Here is a 15,383-nt window from a genome sequence, read left to right as displayed (position 1 = left end):
TTGCTGGCCAGGGGCTGCTGGCTCAGTAGGCTCTTGCTGGGGGTTGTGAAAAAACCAAGAGGTCACCTTTGCATCTAGACTGTTTGGCCCCTCAGAGGCCAGGAGGCAGTAATGCGTCTCTTCCAAACTGCAGATTTGAGGAGATCTCAGTGCTTTCTCCACAAAGTCCTTTAGGGATTCAAGTTAGAGAACATGTATGTGGGTCTCAACCTGGTCCCAAGTGGCCAAGCTTTGGACTAGCAGGAGGCCCTGTGGATACCAATCCAAAGCCCCATGGACTGTTCTGTGACCCCTCCTTATCAGCCTCATTTAGATTCTTAATGTGAAACCAAACCCTTGGGAGTCAGAGCTGGCTTGTGAGCTGCCTTAGGAGGGACTCTTTGAATTTAGAACTACTGCCCCTTCCAGGTCAATGGAGCACCCTTACCTCAGGGCCTGAGGCTTCCCCTGGAAACAAGGGTGTTGTGTTTGTGTGCATCTGTGATGTTGGCAGTTGTGGAGCCCCACCTGCCTGTTGACCTCAAAAATCAGGCATCACTTTTTTTCAAACTTTTATTGAAAAACCGAGGGGGTGTGCTGTATCCATTTTCAGAAAAGCCGTTTCTCATATCTGTAGGCAGAAGGACCAGCTGTGAGGTGAGGGCAGGAGGAATGAGGCATGGCAGAGACCTCCACTCCAAGGACAGAAGGGTGGAAAAGGGTTGGTCACTTACGAATGGAGGCTGTGGACGCCACCTTCCACCTGAGCTGAGGATGTTCTCTTCTCAAACTTGAGCTCCCCAGAATACATCATGGCTCTGAAGAGGAGCAGGTGTCAGATGTGAGTAGCTGGCCTTGGACCAGCCCTTCAACCTATATCCCAGGTCCCCAAGCTTACCGGACTTGGGTCAAACTCTTGGCACCAATGTCTTGGCAGGAGTGCTGGATGCCAGCGATCAGGTAGGGGACAAATTTGTGGATGGACCCTTTGTCCTGCACAGCCCCAGACACCCCCTGGGCCACTTTGATTTTGTCAGCTTCACTGCAAGAAGAGGCAAGAGACATGGGCAAGATCATAGCACAGATGAGGCTGTCAGTGCAAGGTTAGTGTAGGGTAACTGACTTTCCTGTCCCACCTGAAATATCGGTTCTGGCTGCTGAGATGCTTGTCCATGGCGTCAAGGGAACCCATACCACGATATTTCTTTAGCCGGATCCCATCAGAGAAGAAGTACTCGCCAGGGGCCTCAGTGGTAGCAGCGAGGAGGGAGCCCATCATGACTATGGACAGATGGAGTGGTGGGGGAAGACCCTGAGTGGCACTAGGGAAAGATTCCCACCAGGCTCCCTGGGTGCTGGGCCTCACCTGTGGAGGCTCCAAGGGCTAAGGCTTTGGCGATATGGCCCACATTTTGGATTCCTCCGTCAGCGATGACAGGAACACCAAAGCGCCTCGCGTATTCTGACACCTTGTATACTGCTGTTGCTTGAGGCCGCCCACAGGCCAGCACTGTTGAGAGATGGAGGAACAAATGGGTGGGTGGAGTTGAGATAAGCAAGGGGCCCTGTGGCCACAACTCAGCACCCAGGAGCTCTCAGCTACATCTGTACCAGGACTGCAGCCTGGCTGAGGAAGAGTCATGTCTGGGATGGCTGCTGCCCATTCTGCCTTGAACAGTACAAACAGTTGTGACGGCCTCCACTCACCCCTGCATGTGCACGTGCACGTGTGCATGGCCCAGGGCAGCCTCAGGCACATGCAGTCAGCAGCCGAGAAAGCCCCGCCCAACTGGTATCAGGTGGGGTAGGGTCACCGTGCAGTTAGTACTCAGAGGCCCACCCCTTCCTCACTGCATGGTGGACAGCTTAGGCAAGACCAGGGCAGTGGTTGAGTGGAAGAAAGGGGGGGCTCCAGAGTTGATCCTTGAGCTGTGCCTATTGCAAGAGATGTGGGCAGAGCAGGGCCTACCCAGGGAAGGATGTCCTGCCCTATAAGCATCCCAAGAAGAGGAGGGAGCTGTGTTCTTGAGCAGCCCCCAAACCATGGTCTGTCATTCAGTTTGCCCTACCCACCCATCAGCACCACAAACCCCGGGAGCTACAGCTACAGTCAACCAAGCAGCCGGGCAGTGGGCAGCTGGGCCGGGCCAGTGGGCCGGGCTGGACTTACTATAGCAGCCCGTGACAGTAGAAGGGCATTTGGGGCTGTGGGACTTTATGTCTGGAGGGATCTTGGGAGCCGCTAAATAAAACAAACAGACCAGAGTTTAGAGAGGGCGCAGAGCAGGAGCGAGGAGGCCAGGCTAGGCAAGGAGAGTGGCAGGTGAGGAATGACGAGAGCACGTCTTGCTTCCAGCATGTCACCCATCCAAGGGGCCTGTTTGGCCCTGGGGCTGCCCCTATTGGAGGACTCATTGTAGTTCCCATAAGAGCTCTCGGCTCCAGGGCATGGGGGGCTAAGGGCCCTATCAAAGCACCTTATTACCTTCCTGGGTGATGCAGATGGAACCACTGCCCATGCCCACTCGAAGGGCATCTACACCAGCATCAATGAGGTTCTTCGCCTGTGCAGCTGTGACCACTGCAATGAGGAACAGGGAAAGGCTCGTGTGAAGGTGGAGGTGGCAGCCTAACTCCCCCACTTCTCACCCCACATCCTTCAGTGCCCAGTCTTGCCTCACCATTGCCTCCAATGACTTGGAGACTGGGGTATTTTTCTTTGATGTACTTGATCATGTTGATCTGGAAGATGGAGTTTCCCTGGGAAGAGTCCTGGGGACAGGGAAGAAGTCCCAGTGAGAATGTAATATGTCAGCTGCCTCTACTGCCCCACCCTGCCCGTGCAGCAGCTCACCAAAACCACTACATCCACACCAGCCTGGGCTAGCAAGTCCAGCCGATATTTGTCATCCTCATGAGTGCCAATGGCTGCTCCACACAGCAGCTGCTTCTTGGCGTCTTTGGAGGCCAGTGGATAATCTCGGTTTTTCTTCAGGTCTGTCCGGGCAATGATGGCCACCAACTCATCGTCTTTGTTTACAATGGGCAGCTTTCCTGAGGGCAGGGCAGGACATGGATCAGGACTCTGGTCTTTGGTTCCAGAACCCTTCCTCCCTCTAGGACTCACCCTTCTTGCTGCGCTGCAGAATTTCATTTGCTTCCTTCAGTGTGATGCCTGCAGGGGCTACCACCAAGTCTTCCCTCTTCGTCATGATCTAAGAGGGAGGGAAGCTGTGAGGAAGGGCCAGTCAGAGATTAGGCCTCCCAATAGACCCTGCCTTAACTGAGAGGTGAGGTTCCAAAGACCCCCATGTTCACACTTGCAACCAAACCACCCACCTCAAGTGAACACAACAGTCTCTGCAGCCATCTAGTGGCAAGAATGAGAATTGAGTGGAAAGGACAACATGGTACATAGAACAACCTGCTACATTGTAGAGAAAGAAGGGTCACACAGCAATGACAAGAGAATTAGAAGAGGAGGCTGAAGTTGGTCCCTGAGCACTGCCTCTACCCTAGTGGTGGCAAAGAACACAGCATGTATGCTGGCAAACATTTGGGCAGATAGAGAGGCTCCGGTTGGGAAGGGATGGAGGAACCCCATGAAGGGGTCAGAAACTTGGCTGGGCATTCATCTTTCCTGGACAGCAGAGGAGCCTCCTTGTCTTTAGCCTGGGCTGCCAGAGCTTGGCTTTGCTCTGCCAGTGGCACCTACCTCTTCCAAAAACCGGTCATGCTCCTCCTCCTTGAGAAAGTCAATGTCTCTTGAGGAGATGATGCCTACCAGGCGGCTCCCCATCCGGCCCGTGTCGGTGATGGGGATACCACAGAAGCCATGCCGGGCCTTGGCTTCAAACACATCCTTCACTCGATCCTTGGGGCTGAGGACCACAGGGTCTGTGATGAATCCCTGCTCATATTTCTGGAAGGGATAGTGAAAGGGCAGTTCTGAATCACTTTCATAAGGCTCCTGGTCTGAAGCCTGGGGTCTGTGCCATTTCCCCCTTTGGCAGTGCCACAGGACCAAATCACACCAACACCTCAAACCCAGGGATGGGAGACATGGGTGGGCTGTAGGCACTGTCCACCTGGTCCTCTTCGGTTGCCTTAAAACACAGGGTCTCAGGCTTTTCTCAGGAATTGAACCCCAAAATGGGAAAAAAGGATCCTAAATTAGGAGAATAAATCCCCTGCTCCCACCCCACCCCACCCCAGTGCAATTCCCAGGAGCTCTTGACCACGATCCTTGCCCTTCTGACCTTCACTTTCCGAACTTCATTGGCCTGAAATTCAGGTGTACAGTTGTGGTGGATGAAGCCAATACCACCTGTAAGCTGCAGGATAAACAGAAGACAGAAAAAAAGTGACAAAGAGAGGCATGATTATACATCTTTAGGGAAGAGAGATGGGTCTACTGGTGCTCACCGCCATTGCTATGGCCATCCCAGCCTCTGTGACTGTGTCCATGGGTGAGGAAACCAGTGGCGTCTTCAGAGTGATCTTTTTGGTCAGAGCAGAGGTCAGGTCCTGAGGAGATAAGGCCAGCTAATGTGGGAAAGCACCTCATATACCTCTGGGTAGTGCCAGGTCTCCCACAAAACAGATGCCCTGTATGATCTGCATGCCAGTAGGACGATTCCAGAGAATCCACCCCCAAGCCCAATCTGATGAGGTAGCCAAGAAAGCAGGGTACAGTACCACCTTACCCACCCTTGATGCTCAGGACCCAATTCCTGGCCATACTCACCACCTGGTCTGCAGTGAAGTCGATGTACCCGGGGAGAATGAGAAAGTCACTACAGGGGAGGGGAGTGAATTGGGAGTACGGCTCAGGCTTAGGGCAGCCTGAGACATCATCCCCATACATCATATCACGAGGCATTTGGGCAGAGAAGGCACTGACATAACCCATGTGTCACAGGCAAGACAGAGCACAATGTGGAGATGGAGACAGGAGAGTTTTTCTGACACTTACCTGTCATCAGCGCCCCTGGCACCCTGACAACTCCTTTATGTACCCAGAGAATGGAGTTTCTAGCCTGGAATCCCATGCACTGCCAAGATGCCTCCACCACCCCGCCCCACTTGAGATCTGTCAAACTGAGCCCCAGAGACGCGTGGGGAATTTCTGGAACCTGTCCCCCACGCCAGAGCCCAAGCGGCCTCAATGGAAACCCCACCCGACCTCCCAGCTCAGCGCGCCGCCCCTTTTCTCGCCCAGGTGAACCCGTTAGGCCCGCACTTGTATGTGAGGCCGTCCCCGCAGTTGAACAGCTGCTGTGCCGTGAGCCCGTCGTCTGGCACGTAGGACGTGCCCCCGCTAATCAGGTAGTCGGCCATAGCTAGCGCGAGGTGAAACCGCGTGTCTCCTAGGACCGCGCCGCAGAGGCCTCTGCCGGCTGAGCCGCGCCAACATAAACCCGCCGACAGCGTCACTGCGCCCCGCGCGTCGCTGACGTCAGGACGCAGTGCGGATGGGCGGAGCCTGTGCGTCTCCAGGGCGGAGCTGGCGGGAGGAAATGCATGCGCACAGCGCGCCCTGGCTGTGTCGCCCTGGAGTTGGGCTGTTTCCCACCGCTGCCCCCTCCCGTAGGACCTTGGCCCGTTCATTTAACGGGCATGGCTTTGCTTCCACTGTCCCGCCAGGCTCCTCCCAAATAAAGAGGCGTTGTTCACTAGCATGTTGAAAAGACGTGCTTGTCATTCTTAATAAACAACTAGATTAAGAATACATAAGAGAAACAGAGTGGTATCTTTATATGATACACAAGTGTATGTTACAAGAATTCCATCAGGCACAGGAGCCTCAGGTTTAAGGCCTCAATGTTAGGCCAAAAAAAAAAAAAAAAAAAGGCATGGTAAAGTTTTTACTTTAACATCTAAAATGTCACTTGTCATAAAGGAGAGTGTAATAGAAATTGTCTTTAATAAATCATAATTGAAGTTCCCCTCATTTTCCTTCCATTAAGATGCTAAGTTTATGTCTGAGCAAGAAGAAAGAAAAGACCGTGGCTCCCCTGTGGTCAGCAAAGTCTGCCAGTCAGAGTGGAAGCCAGCTGGGGAGATTCTCAGGAGGGTCCATCCATCATTAATTCCATCTTTCTGGAGGAAGGGAAGGGGCCACATTTCTCCTAACAGTCCAAGCCCTTTCCCCAGGCCCCAGACAAAAAAGAAAAAGTCAGCCAGCAACTTTCTAGGACATCTGGCTCTCAGGAAACCCAAAACCCCCATGGGCTGAGGAGTCTGCTGCAGCAGGTTTATGAAGATGCACGGGGGGCAAAGTTTCCTTTTACATTTTAAACAGAAGCAGTCTGAAAGGCTTCATAACTACACCAATAAAAAAAGAAGAAAAAAAAAACAACGGAGGCCTCTTCTTTAGTGTGAAATTCTGTCCGTTTTTTCCTGGATGGTCTCCCTTGCACCATGGCTAAGGGATCTCAGTGCATGGTGCTTGCGTTGGCCACTGCAATAGCCTCCTGAATTTCTCGTATCACCAGGATCCGAGTCAGCATCTGTCCCATCTGCTCTCTGCTGATAGGCTGGACTGAGTACCAGATAGGGCTGTTGGGGGCCACCACCGGCTCGGGCGTCAGGTAAAAGGTGTCATTCCGGCCTTTCACACTCTGGGGGCTGAAGAATATGTCCATAAAAGCTGGGTAAAACCACCACAATCTTAACCCTCCCACCTTGTACCTCCCAGAAAGATGCTGTCTGCAAAAGTTGGGAAGGCAGCAGCTCTGGAAGGTATGGTAGCATAGCTACTGAATTCCACGCAGCCAACACACACTACCTCTAGGACCTCCTTTGGGGCTACTGCAAATGCCAGTGATAGGCTGCCTCCCTTCTACTCCTCCCACACACACTGCCAGCTGTAATTCCTGAGACTAGGCACCTGCCTAGGGCTCCTGGGGCTCATCTACGTGAGTCCAAGCACATCCCACTTGGAACCAACTTCACTGTCCAGAAGGTCTATCTCCAAGTCTTTGCTCACGTTGCTTCTTCTACCTAATCCACTGATAATTCCTCAATTCCACCTGAGAGAGACTATTTGCTTTGCCAACTTGACTACGATGCTGGGGCCCTTACCTGGGTACACCCTCCCACCTCCCTCAATGTTGTGCTATACCTCTCACGTACTTAGCACATGTGCCATGCTCTCATGGTTAGTCATCCCTCCATTCAAGATTTATCAAAAGGGTACTGTGTGCCAGGCCTGCACTAGATGCTGATGTGAAAGAAATGAGCAAGACTCAAGAGTTCCTACTTCATGAGGCTTACAGATAAGAGGGGAGACAGACAGCAATTAAACAGTTACACAAATACAAAATGACAAACAGTGGCAAGTGCTACAGAGGAAACAGCCTGAGAGAACAGGCAGGGAATCTGGAAATGCTTCCCTGATAAAGCTGTGTTGGAGACGAGGGATGGATAGGAGCTAAGCAGCCAAATGGGCTCTATGTGTGTCGTTGCCCAAAAGAGAAAATTTTGTGCTGAGGCCTCGAGGGAGGCAGAGCATGATGCCCTTGAGTGGAGGGGAGCCACTGTGGCTAGAGAGCCAAGAGCTACATGGACATGAGGTTAACAAGGGGAACTGCATGAGAAGCCTTGTTGGCCACAGCAGGATACTGACTTTCTCTGTAGAGTAAAAGAAACCACTGAAGGTTTTAATCTATATGACATGGTAAGATCTACTACGTAGAAAGATCATTCTGGCATTGCTGTGAAGATGACATGCCAAACTGCAGGGGCAGGAGAGAGCAAAAGCCAAGGAAACGAGTCCACCATAGATTCACTGTGGTACTGACAAAAGGTCAAGGCCAAGAAGATGCAGGGCTATACTCAATATGTGATGGAGGAAGCCTGTCTGTACTTTCCAATCTCTACTTGCATCCCCTCTCCATGAAAGGAGACCATCAGGGAGCAGGGACCCCTTTTATATCCCAATGGTTAGGCACATCACAGGCTTTGGAAAAATCAGTAAGGTTGCTTCTATATTTAGTTTTTTGGAAGTGTATTTTTACTCTCCATTTGGGACTAAAGAATGCGTCTGCACACAGGTGCACATGCGTACTCACACACACACAGTCACCCCATCACAATAAAGCCTCCTCACCATTTAAAGAGGTAGAAATCGTAGAGCTTGATGGGACATCTCAATGGATTCTCTGGATTTTCCGTCTGTTCTGCATACATGTCATCTGTAACTATAAAACACACCCCCCAGCACCACAGACATGGCATCAGACTCCCTTAGTTCGGGCCCAGATTAGGAACCTCAGGCTTCCAGCCATCTCAACTAGGAAATATTAGAAGGGAAAAGCGTATGAGGCATGGGCGGTGACTGTAAAGGGAAAAGGCAGCTATTTTTCTGGGGCATCTTTGCTTCCAGAAGAGTCTGAAGTTTCTGGGTGGGGAGAAGGAAATGAAGAATTCCTATCCAGCAAAGCCCAACCTTAGCACTCATCACTAGCCCCCGAGGTACAAGGGCAGGGCAGGACAATTAGCACCTGTTTCTACAGCCCCTGCCTCCTTCCCCTACCTTTCTGGCCAGTCTGGTGTATCCCAAGTGCCTTCAGGTACCGAATACTCGTGCTTTTATCCTTAGGATTAGAGGGGTTCTTCTTAGTCTGTCGTAAGACCTTGGAGAAGGCCAGCTTCATGTGCTGGTCCACTGTCTTCAATAGAAAGTACCTGCACCGCAAGTGAAAGCAAGGCAAAGGGAGGGGTGCCAAGAGGAGACCATGACTTACCCTCTGCGATCCATGCCTTGGAGGAGCCACTGCCCACACTCCCAGGATCTGGGCAGGCCCAAACCCAAACACACTGTCTAGTGGAGGAGCCACATCAAGACTGATGGCAAGGCTGCCTGCCTCACTGGTCACTACACAAAATATAGCCAACTGGAGCTCAGGGCTTTCAGTATCCCAAAGGCTCTCAAATATGTGTCAAAGAAATTCAGAAATCCACTTGCAGAGTTTCCACCCTCTTCACTGGGCAGGTGCCAGCAGTGCCTAAGCATGGAGCTTCTAGAACACTTACTTGGTGTTAAAGAACATGAGGGTGGTCAGCAGGGTGGAAGGGGAGTGAGCCCCGAGCTGCTTGCACTCCCACAGCATCTCCTCAGTCACGTGGCTGGGCAGGACATAGCCTAGGAGGAATAGAGTACTGCTACAACAAGAGGATGGCAGGTGGTCCCTCAAAGGTACAGGATAGGAGGTGTAAGGCACAAGGACCACACAGGAGTACAAGTTTAACCAGAAAAGTCTCCCTAGGGTATGGCAGAATCATCTGGGAAGCTTGTTAAAACACAAACGGCTGGGTCTTAACTCAAGTTTCTGGAGTGGGACCTGATAATGTACATTTCTAACAAGTTCCTAAGACTACACTTTGAGAACAACTGCCCTAAATGTTTGCCCTTACCTGATGTCAATTCTTCCTCTAATCTAAGGTTAACAAGGGGCAAAAGTATAGCCCTCAGGGAGAGTCAAACACCCAAAACTATAAACTAAACTCTGCATATATGCACACTTCTCCAAAAAGAGGTTACAGAGGCTTTTGTCATATTTTCAGAGGTGTGTAGGGCCTTAAGAACTGGTACACATGCCCCTGTTTGCACATGCTAAATTTTCTCTCATGTCTTCCATCTCTAGAAAGCAAGTCAATTCTCAACCCTTCTCTGGATAAAGTGGAGACTGATATTCAGAACTATTACAGGTTCCCCCCACAGGGCAGTTTTTACTGTAAGACCCTGGTTCCTAAGTGAACTGAAAATTGGGCAGGGGCTAGGGCCAGTAGTTTGATCAAGACCCCTCGGTAGCCAGGTCTACACAAAAGGAAGATGACACTTGGGTTGATCACCAAGCCATCCCCCCCTGACTCCACAATGTGTTCCTTCAAGAGTCAACGTGCAAGTGTTTGTGTGCCAGGCACTGAGGGCCTGGTGAAACAGCAGCAGACACCAGCATTCTCCTGCAGGAGTTTCAGGATTCTCCAGGCAGGCAGTGAGGGTGCCATTTCCTAGAAGCAGGGAAAGAAACATTCTGCCCAATACATTCCTCTTCTCCGTTCTTGCCAAAGCTGGCCCTCTGATTCCATTAGCGCACTTCTCTCTCTTCAGGGCAGCTCTGCCTCTATTGTTGTATTCTGTGGCCCAATGACAATGAGATAAGCTTCCTTGTTGTCAGATATTTCTAAAGCAGGATGAGTGGCAGAGGACAGCCATCTCAGGGAAGGCCAGAATTGAGTGATCCCAGGCCTACTATGGCATGCCCTATTTTCTCTGGGTTCACTCTTCCACCTGGTGTCACTTCCCCAGCTTTAATCACTTCTTGACAATATAACTTAAAGTGAACTTTAACGCCTGAAAACCAGGACTCCTCGTATGGAAGAAGGGAGATACAGATAAAAGCCTTAGAGTTCTGAATATGAACTATAAACATCAAAATGATCTATTTTTAAATTTTTTTTAGAAACAATGACCAACCCAGGAGCAATGAGCACCCCTAGCATCGAGACTGTGGTACTGAAATACCATTAACCACTGAAAGGAGCTAGGCTCCACGGAGAACTGACCGATTCCATATTAGGATAGGAAATGTCCAAGATGAGCCTGGAATATTTTGGCAAACCAGAAATCAAGGAAGTAGGGTTATGTCAAAAGAACTTAGGGCCAATTTAAAGAGGCTCCAAATGGCCAAAGACGGGACAATTTGCACATAAGTAAAGATAACGACTGCAATGGACTGAATCATATTAAATGTGTTCAAATCCATTAGTTCACAACAATTCTTTAAAAAAACAACACAGCTAACTAGTTATTCCTGGAGGAAGCTGGTGAACCAACCCATTACTGTGAAAAGTGCTAAACAAAGGAGAAGAAATAAGCCTTTATCCTCCCCATTCTATACAATCAATACTGTAGATATACTGCTAAAAATTCAAAGAGTTGACGGGGGAAAGTTTCTTCGTATTTCAGCTAATAATAAAGAAGTACTAACATTAGAATAACACCGTTTACAACTCCTAATGAATGAATGGATTCAAACATTATGGGTATCTGATGGAAGTAAATAACCCATCTATGATATAACCTTGCCAAAAAGAAAACACAAAAAAGCAAAACCTGATCAACCAAGTCTTTATATGCAACTACCAATTAACTGTCACTACAGGGGACATGATACAAATACAGAAGAGCATGTTAAAACTACACCATGGGGGATGTAATCAGTAAAAAACAGACTGTGGGACAATTTAAAAGGTTAGTTTCTTCCATAAACAAATTGCAAGAAAAAAATCAAGAGGGAAACTAAAGATTAAAGCTTAACACTGAAAGGTATACCAGCAATTTCAACGTGTTGATCTTATTTCCATCTTGACTGAGATAAACACAATTATGACATTTACGAGACAATCAGAAATTTGAACAAAGGGTAGGTTTTGATGACATTATGGAATTATCTTTTTCAAAAAAAGTATGATAATGGCACTGTGGTATGTCAAGAATATGCATTAGGGACCGGCCCCATGGCCAAGTGGTTAAGTTCGCAGGCTCCGCTTTGGCAGCCCAGGATTTCACTGGTTCAGATCCTGGGTGTAGACATGGCACTGCTCATCAGGCCATGCTGAGGCAGCGTCCCACACAGCACAACCAGAGGCACTCACAACTAGAATATACAACTATATATCGGGGTGCTTTGGGGAGAAGAAGAAGAAAAACAAAAGATTGGCAACAGTTGTTAGCTCAGGTGCCAATCTTAAAAAAAATAATAATAATACATATTAAAATACTTATGGATAAAGTATCTGAGATTTACTTCAAAACACAGGAGGAGGGAAACAGATGACGTATACATGAAACAAGATTTACCATGCACTGTTCTGTTTACTTTAACATGTGCTTGAAATTTCCATAATAAGAAGTTATAAAAAGCAAACTTTGTATAGCCACACTTGGCTTGAAAATTTGCAAATCATGTAGAGTGATTCACTTACTTGAGTCTCTGTTCTTTTTGGTTTTGTTTGAGGAAGATTAGCCCTGAGCTATCTGCTGCCAGTCGTCCTCTTTTTGCTGAGGAAGACTGGCCCTGAACTAACATCCGTGACCATCTTCCTCTATTTTATACGTGGGACGCCTACCACAGTATGGCGTGCCAAGTGGTGCCATGTCCGCACCCGGGATCTGAACTGGTGAACCCTGGGCCGCCAAAGCGGAATGTGCACTTAACCGCTACACCACTGGGCCGGCCCCGAGTCTCTGTTCTAATGACAGCCCCTCAGGGAGGCTTCTCTCCTAATGCCCTTAACATTTTCCATTCCCTTATGTTTTGTTCTTCAAAGCACTTAATTAATCATAAATTATTTATATATTCTTTCTCCCTATTAGACTGTAAGCTCTATTTTGTTCCCTACTATATCATCTACACCTGGAATACTACCTGGCACATAGCAGGCACTCAAAAAATACTATTTAACCTATATATATATTTTTTTTTTGATGAGCAAGACTGGCCCTGAGCTAACAACTGTTGCCAATCTTCCTTTTTTTTTTTTCTCCCCAAAGCCCCAGTACATAGCTGTATATCCTAGATGTAGGTCCTTCTAGTTCTTCTGTGTGGGACGCTGCCTCAGCATGGTTTAATGAGCAGTGCTAGGTCCGTGCCCAGGATCTGAACCAGCGAGCTCTGGGCCTCCAAAGTGGAGTGTGTGAACTTAACCACTCAGCCATGGGGCTGGCTCCTAACCATTAATTTTTTTTAAAGGTTAAGCATGTACTATGTATAGTGATGGATGTTAACTAGATTACACCATTTCACAATATACACATATATCAAATTATTATGTGTACACCTGAAACTAATATAATGTTATATATCAATTATATCTGTTTTTTTTTAAAAAAGCTTAAGCAGCAGACGTTTTAATAAATGGCAGAGCCAGGATTAAAAATCAGATATTCATGTGAACTAAGTTTTCAATTCAGCTGAGTAAATACCAAGGAGCACAACTTGGATCATACGGTAAGAAAATGTTTACTTCTGTAAGAAAATGTCAAACGACCTTGTAAAGTGGCTATACCATTTTGCATTCCCACCAGCAATGAATGAGAGTTCTTGTTGCTCCCTATCCAGCATTTGGTGCTGCAGTGTTTGGGACTGAAGCCATTCTAATAAGTGTACAGTGGTATCTCACTATTATTGTTTTTGAAAGATTGGTACCTGAGCTAACACCTGTTGCTCATCTTTTTTTTTCCTTCTTCTTCTCCCCAAAGCCCCCCAGTAGATAGTTGTATATTCTAGTTGTAGGTGCTTCTGGTTGTGCTATGTGGGACACCGCCTCAGCATAGTTTGATGAGCGGTGCCATGTACATACCTAGGATCCAAACCGGCGAAACCCTACACCGCCAAAGCGCAGCACTTGAACTTAACCACTTGGCCATGGCGCCAGCCCCTCCCTCACTGTTGTTTTAATTTGCAATTTCCTGATGATATACGATGATAAGCATCTTTTCACATACTTCTCTGCCACCTGATATCTTCTTTGGTGAGGCATCTATTCAGATCTTTTGCCTATTTTTTAATCAGGTTGTTTGTTTTCTTATTGTCGAGTGTTAAAAGTTCTTTGTACATTTTAGAATCAGCTATGAGTTTTGCAAAGATTTTCTCCCACTTTGTGGCATGTCTTTTCATTCTCTTAACAGTGTCTTTCACAGAGCAGAAGTTATTAATTTTAATAAAGTCCAACATACCAATTTTTTTCTTTCATGGATTATGCTTTTGGTGTTGTATCTAAAAAGTCACCACCAAACCTAAAGTCATCTAGATTTTCTCCTATATTATGTTCTAGAGTTTTGTGTTTTACATTTAGCTCTATGATCCATTTTGAGTTAATTTGTGAAGGATATAAGGTCTGTGTCTAAATTCATTTTTCTGTATATGGATGTCAAGCTGTTCTGTACCATTTGTTGAAAAAAAAACCTATCCTTTCTTTATTGAACTGCCTTTGCTGCTTTGTCAAAAATAAGCTGCTTATATTTGTCTGGCTCTATTTCTGGCCTCTACTGTATTCCAATGATCTATTTGTCTATTCTTCCACCAAAAACCTGCACACAATATTTAGAGCAGCTTTGTTCATAATTGCCACAACTTGGAAGCAACCAAGATGTCCTTCAATAGGTGATTGGATAAACAAACTGGTATATCCATACAATGGAATATTATTCAGCAATAAACAGAAATGAGCTATCAAGCTATGAACAAACACGCAGGAACAGTAAATGCATATTGCTAAGTGAAAGAAACCAATATGAAAAGGCCACATACTGAATTATCCCAACTACATGACATTCTGGAAAAGGAAAAACTATGGAGACAGTAAAAAGGATCAGTGGTTGCCAGGGACTCAGGGAGAGGGAGGGAGGGATGAACAGGTGGAACACAGGGGATTTTAGGACAGTGAACCTTATGTATGATACTGTAATTGTAGACACGTGTCATTAAACATTTGTTGAAAGCCACTGGATGTACAACCCAAGGAGTGAACCCTAATGTAAACTATAAACTTTAGTCAATGGTAATGTATCAATATTTGCTCGTCAATTATAACAAACACACCACATTAATACATGATATTAATAGAGGAAACACTGTATGAGGGAGTATACGGGAGTTCTCTGTACCTCCTGCTCAATTTTTCTGTAAACCTAAAACTGCTCTAAAAATTAAGTTTATTAAAAAATATACTAAAATAGGGGCTGGCCCCGTGGCCAAGTGGTTAAGTTCTCGCCCTCCACTTCCGCAGCACAGGGTTTCGCTGGTTCGGATCCTGGGCGCGGACATGGCACCGCTCATCAGGCCATGCTGAGGCGGAGTCCCATATGCCACAACTAGAAGGATCCACAACTAAAAATACACAACCATGTACGGGGGAGCTTTGGGGAGAAAAAGGAAAAATAAAATCTTTAAAAAATATACTAAAATAAAATAAACACCTCAGACATTCTTACTGCAAAAATCATGCTTTTTTCAAAACAACATGCTGTCCAGGAGGTTGCCTATGGGTTAAGCAAAAACTATGTTCTATATGTGTAGAACATATGTTCAAACATCGGGGAAAAACCCCCAATATGTAACCCGAGTAACCTACAGATAAAACAGTTCATAATTCTTAATTTTTGCAATGATTCGAATTTTAATTAATAAATTTTAATAGGAAAAAAGTATACTCCACATTCTGCATGCCCCTGTGTCCTTGCCACAGTGGGACTAGCCAGGTTCTCTGCCTGGTAAGCATCGGTCCTTCCATATCAGGCCAAGCAGCACAGAGGTCAATGCTGGTGCCTGAGATTTACAGCCTCCTCACCTGCACACTGTATCAGAGCCAGCCTCACAAGAAGCCAATCTTAT

General features: G+C 47.3%; 2 protein-coding genes across 6 annotated transcripts in view; both read right to left on the bottom strand.

Annotated features, from left to right (window-relative positions):
- Window positions 1-534: 534 nt before the first annotated feature.
- IMPDH2 (inosine monophosphate dehydrogenase 2) lies at window positions 535-5,446 on the bottom strand. 2 transcript variants are annotated; one of them, XM_005600684.4, is made up of 15 exons: window positions 5,222-5,444; window positions 4,727-4,775; window positions 4,405-4,506; window positions 4,239-4,313; window positions 3,695-3,901; window positions 3,107-3,194; window positions 2,834-3,033; window positions 2,661-2,751; window positions 2,465-2,560; window positions 2,150-2,221; window positions 1,346-1,489; window positions 1,116-1,260; window positions 878-1,021; window positions 714-797; window positions 535-610 (listed from the first exon to the last, which is right to left on the bottom strand). In XM_005600684.4, exons 1-15 carry the CDS (start codon window positions 5,317-5,319, stop codon window positions 589-591), a joined length of 1,617 nt encoding a protein of 538 aa, XP_005600741.2. In that variant the 5' UTR covers window positions 5,320-5,444; the 3' UTR covers window positions 535-588. The 2 variants fall into 2 exon arrangements, with proteins under 2 accessions (XP_005600741.2, XP_001494600.4); XM_001494550.6 differs by lacking the exon at window positions 2,150-2,221 and having other exon boundaries at window positions 5,222-5,446.
- Window positions 5,447-5,662: 216 nt separating this feature from the next.
- QRICH1 (glutamine rich 1) overlaps window positions 5,663-15,383 on the bottom strand; it is a 43,672-nt gene continuing 33,951 nt past the window's right edge. For all 4 annotated transcript variants that reach the window (XM_023620460.2, XM_023620459.2, XM_014731695.3 and 1 more), the window contains 4 exons: window positions 9,019-9,127; window positions 8,519-8,670; window positions 8,093-8,183; window positions 5,663-6,609 (listed from right to left, as the gene is read on the bottom strand). In XM_023620460.2, the coding sequence (XP_023476228.1) occupies window positions 6,417-6,609; window positions 8,093-8,183; window positions 8,519-8,670; window positions 9,019-9,127 (545 nt within the window). In that variant the 3' untranslated portion in view covers window positions 5,663-6,416. The remainder of the gene's footprint in view (window positions 6,610-8,092; window positions 8,184-8,518; window positions 8,671-9,018; window positions 9,128-15,383) is intronic.

Source organism: Equus caballus, chromosome 16 (assembly GCF_041296265.1).
Source record: "Equus caballus isolate H_3958 breed thoroughbred chromosome 16, TB-T2T, whole genome shotgun sequence".
Lineage (NCBI taxonomy): Eukaryota > Metazoa > Chordata > Mammalia > Perissodactyla > Equidae > Equus > Equus caballus.
The sequence above is the reverse complement of the archived record's forward strand: the minus strand, read 5'-3'. Positions and strand labels throughout refer to the sequence as shown.